Source organism: Buceros rhinoceros, unplaced genomic scaffold (assembly GCF_000710305.1).
Source record: "Buceros rhinoceros silvestris isolate BGI_N320 unplaced genomic scaffold, ASM71030v1 scaffold18618, whole genome shotgun sequence".
In the NCBI taxonomy this organism is placed as follows: domain Eukaryota; kingdom Metazoa; phylum Chordata; class Aves; order Bucerotiformes; family Bucerotidae; genus Buceros; species Buceros rhinoceros.
Window position 1 is genome coordinate 4525 of NW_010425328.1, and position 4284 is coordinate 8808.

At 55.9% G+C, this 4284-nt stretch overlaps 1 protein-coding gene across 1 annotated transcript in view; it reads right to left on the minus strand.

Annotated features, from left to right (window-relative positions):
* Positions 1-609: 609 nt before the first annotated feature.
* Positions 610-4284, minus strand: part of CDKL1 (cyclin-dependent kinase-like 1 (CDC2-related kinase)) — a gene marked incomplete at its 5' end in the record, with an annotated part of 6165 nt that continues 2490 nt past the window's right edge. The window contains 5 exons of the mRNA XM_010141112.1: positions 610-717; positions 1133-1288; positions 1862-1918; positions 2385-2467; positions 3387-3587. Of these exons, the coding sequence (XP_010139414.1) occupies positions 610-717; positions 1133-1288; positions 1862-1918; positions 2385-2467; positions 3387-3587 (605 nt within the window). The remainder of the gene's footprint in view (positions 718-1132; positions 1289-1861; positions 1919-2384; positions 2468-3386; positions 3588-4284) is intronic.

Sequence of the window (4284 nt, forward strand, 5' to 3'; positions counted from 1 at the left end):
TATGTACGCTTCGGCAGAAGTCCTGCCTGCGTCTGGCCAGTGTTGTAAATCATATCCATGAATTACCTGTGATAGAAACAACCTCTGTAACACTACGGGCAAGTGACCCCCCTACTGCCAGGAACAGGGGAAGGTAACGCAAGGGGGAAGCAGGCAGGAGAAAAGGCCAAGGAGACACCAGCTGTCACGTGGCTTTGTCCTCCTCCTGGTAGCGGAGCCCCCCGTTAAGTCTCGGTCAGTACTTTCACTCCCTGGGGGTCTCTAAACGCGGCAGGTGCGGCAGACCCGGCGGGGCCGGTGGCTGAGCCCCGCTCCGAAGCTGTGTGGCTGTCAGGACGCAGCGGGGCCCTGGTGAGCTGGCCAGGCTGCAGCTCTGCCCAGGCTGAACTACGGGTGGTAGATGGGCGAGAGGGTCTCAGTTCACAGTGTGGACGCGGGCTGCAGTAGACCCGAACCAGTATGTGACCACGAACCAATACACAACCACGAATCAAAGCTAAACCTGCTTGACAGTGTCGTGACAGCTATTCATTTAGTTTTCCACCTCCTTTTAAAAACCGTGAGTGATTTGAGGGCTGAAGGCTGAAGAGCTGTTAGCCTGCCACCCGGTTAGATGCTGGGGAAGTGGCAGTTGGATTTCTTCGTTTTGCAGCAGCACTTCTTGCTGTCCAGGGCCGGCAGCACGTTCCCGCTGGTGAGCTGAGGCAGGTGCTGGAACTGCAGGAGAAGGTTCACGGTGCCAGTGTGTTTGGAACGAGAGCCCTCGTTCATCTCTCAAAGCTGTAAAACTATGTGTACCATAACCCTCTGCGTTTCAAACTGAGCATCTTGGACTGGGCTTCTCCACCTGGACTGCAACCACAGCAGCTCATTAAAGGCACCTCTGCCAGTCCTCCCGGACCAGAAAAGTCTGAGTTATATCCTGTGCCATGGACTCAGTGGGTTGCACGGCAGAATTCAGTTTGTACCGACTTACTCATTAGCCAGGAGGTTAATTTTCTCCTCAAGCTAAAATTAAGATGGGTCTAATGCAGGAGCTCACTCTTACCCACCTCCTGGAGCCCAACAGAGAGAACCATCCCCGCACCCCCCCTTAGGCACAGAGTGTTAAACATGAGGATGGAAACGTTACCCCCGGCACGTGCTTCCGAGTCAGCCTGCCTGGTTTCCGAGCCGTTTTCTCATGTTCTCTCCCCAGCTCCGCCGCCTCCCTAATGCTGTCGAAATAGGGCTGCTGCAGCAGCTGCTCACAGGTCTGCCTCTCGGCGGGGTCCATGCGAAGGCAGCCCTGGGGAGAGGCCGCACGAAACGCTCGTTAAACGGCTCTGTGCTGTTCCAGCTCCTCCCCACAGCACAGACACGTGCCTTCATCTGGTTTTTAACGGATTCTAAGTCACGCTTTTCAGAGCTGGCATGAAGCTAATGCTGAACAAGCGCCACGAGGCAGTCACACACACTGCGGCGAGGGGACAGCTATGGTTGCATGGTGACACCACACCTCAAAAACCAGTGAAGCCCCCAACCTTCACCTGAGCTCGAACAGCTTTCCTAGTCAGGGAACCCCCCCTAGCTGGGTGGCTCCAGTTCAGCGTGTCCACAGCTGCATCTTCGTGTGATGCCTCCATCCTCACCGTTTCATTCACAGCATCTCGCTCTGGGAATAACAGGTTTCCCACCTCCACGGGGAGGGTGAGTGGGTTAGAGCAGTGGGGTTCAGTCCTCTCCACACCCCCTCCAGCTCCAGTTTTCAGTGACTCTCTGATAGTTCAGTAGCCCGCTCTCAAACCATTTCCCAGCTGACAGGGAAAACATTTGCTGGGTGCAGAGCTCTGAGCTCCTCCACTAGCTGTAGGTTTCTTACCTTCATGAGAGCTAAAGCCGAGTATGAAATATTCGGGAATTTCATTTCTAACGGCTCCTGGAAGGAAAAAAGCCCCAGTGAGTGCCCTCGCATTAGCACGCTGTTCATTCCTCAGGGGCCAAGAACCAGCGGTCCGTGGCAGCATGACCTGTACTCACAAACACGCCTGTCCCCTGGTGTGCTCGGAGGGGAGCTGCCCGAGGCCGGGCAGGTTGGTGGCTGTGCCACCAGAAGCGGGGAGAGGGAGCAGAGACGAAGCATTTGTTTGACTGCTTTTGCCCAGGGTATGGGCTAAAAGGTGACGAGAGGGCTTCAGCCGCCTCCCAATGACTCCAGCGTTCACTGGCAAACTGGAGGGTGAAGATTTGGGTAGGGAAAAAACGCTGGGCAGCGAAGGACTGCTCAAGCTGAGCCAGCGAAGCCTTTCCAGCTGGAATTCCAACAGCCCGTGTCCCCTTAGCACTGCAGACAGATGCTGGTTAGCGCTGGGCTCAGGGGAAGCGCGTCCGCAGCGGGCTCTTACCATGCTCTCCGGGTCTGGAATTCTGACCCCGCTGAAGAACTGGTTGGTGCTGAACACTTGCTGGTGCCTGGGAATGAGATCCCCTTTGACCAAGAACAGAAAAAAACCAGTCAGATTAATTTGCTGTTTTATGGTGCCTGCATTGAACAAGCTTATATCTGCTGACACTATCCAAGAGACCATCTAAAGAGACGGAGAACCAGGAAGGGAGCCAACAACACCTTCTTCTGTGAAACCTAGCGCCTGTCGAGGCCGTCGGTGACCCCACACCCTCGGCAGAATGAGATGGGCAAAGCACGAAGTCACACAAACTGTACAAACACCTTCCAGGAGCTGAACCTCCGCAGCACCAACGGGAACATGCTGCGGCTTTACCCGGTGCAGCTTCACGACCCTTTTCCTGAAGCTTAGAGTGGCTCAGAGCAAGGCAGGTGTTAAAACCAAACTCCTAACAGAGGCGGTTCGACAGCCAAACCCCCAAATGACAGAGCTTTGAGCGGGAGCTTCTCTCCGCAGACGCTGCCACAGCCCATCCCCGGGATCAGAATTCTGCTGGGCGAAGCCCTGTCATTAGAAACAGGCGGTAACTCAGCTAACAGTGGCACGGAGGTGTTCTGCAGGAGGAAGCAATCCACGTTTAGAGACTTTTTTAGCTAAGGAGCTGATCAGTTTAGAGCCTTGGTCACGTTTATAGTTTTATAAGCTGCTCAGTAAAAATTACCGTTCTCAGCTCATTCCACCAAGTTCAGTTAAAAGCGGGAGCTTGTTCCTTCCCAGTCAGGAAATCACGTTACACACCAACACCAAACAGAGTCTACGCGAGTGGATTAATTTAAGTGTTACACGGATACCGGTTCTTTTATGTAACCTCTGTTCCAAATCCAGAGTGGCTCCCAAAATTCCTTGGTGAACGGAAGACGAACAGGCAGAACAGTCGCAGGCCCCCCCTCTCTCCCCTGCCCGCGCAGCCGTGCCAGGCTCCGCGGCCGAGGGGACACTCACCCAGGGTTTTCCGGATGAGGTACAGCTGGTCCACGTCCGACTTGCCAGGCCACAGCGGCACCCCGGAGAGCAGCTCGGCGAAGACGCAGCCTATGGCCCACACGTCCACGGGAGGGCCGTACTGGGTGTCTCCCACCAGCAGCTCCGGAGAGCGGTACCACCTGGTAGCCACGTAGTCTGTGTAATAATCGCTCGGCCCAGCTAGGTTGGGGTCGGGAAGGAGAGAAACAAAGAGGAATGTGGGGTCGGAACGGTGCAGAAGAGGTGCCCTCAGCTGTTACAGGTGCTGGGCCATCACCTGGGCAGGCAGCAGCGCCAGGAGCAGGAGGAGTCCCTGGCCACCAGCAGAACCCAGCTTTGGGAACACTGAGGATTTGGCACAATCGAGACCGTGGTTTTGTCCAAATGAGAACATGCCGAGCTCCACAGCGGGGCCCTGCAGCCCCTTCTCAAAACCCACGTGGTTTGTCTGAACAAGAGCTAAAAACTCCACAGATTAGGGGGTTTATTCAGCAGGGAAAACGTGAAGCCAGTTTGCAGACCGCCCCCCCTCCAGGGAGCCCCAGCGGCGTCTCCACATTGCAGTCACGCTGGGCAGCTCCGAGATGCCCACGGCCAACCTCCATCTACCAGCACCAGCAGCGGGGAGCTCAGACAGAGCTTCTTTACAGAGGCACCTGGCATGGAGGTGTCCGGGCTTTCAGCTGGTCTGGGGATCCCTACCCAGCCTTCAGCAGAGCTTCTCCGTGAAGACACGCCAGCCTCCACACAGGACGATTCACCCCAGACCAGGACCGGGGAGGCTCTGCTGGGGTTTGGACGCTGAGCCTACACGAAGTTTGAGCTCTCAGCTGTTAAAATCCCCCGTAAGCAGAGAGACGGCACTCACTCAGTAAGC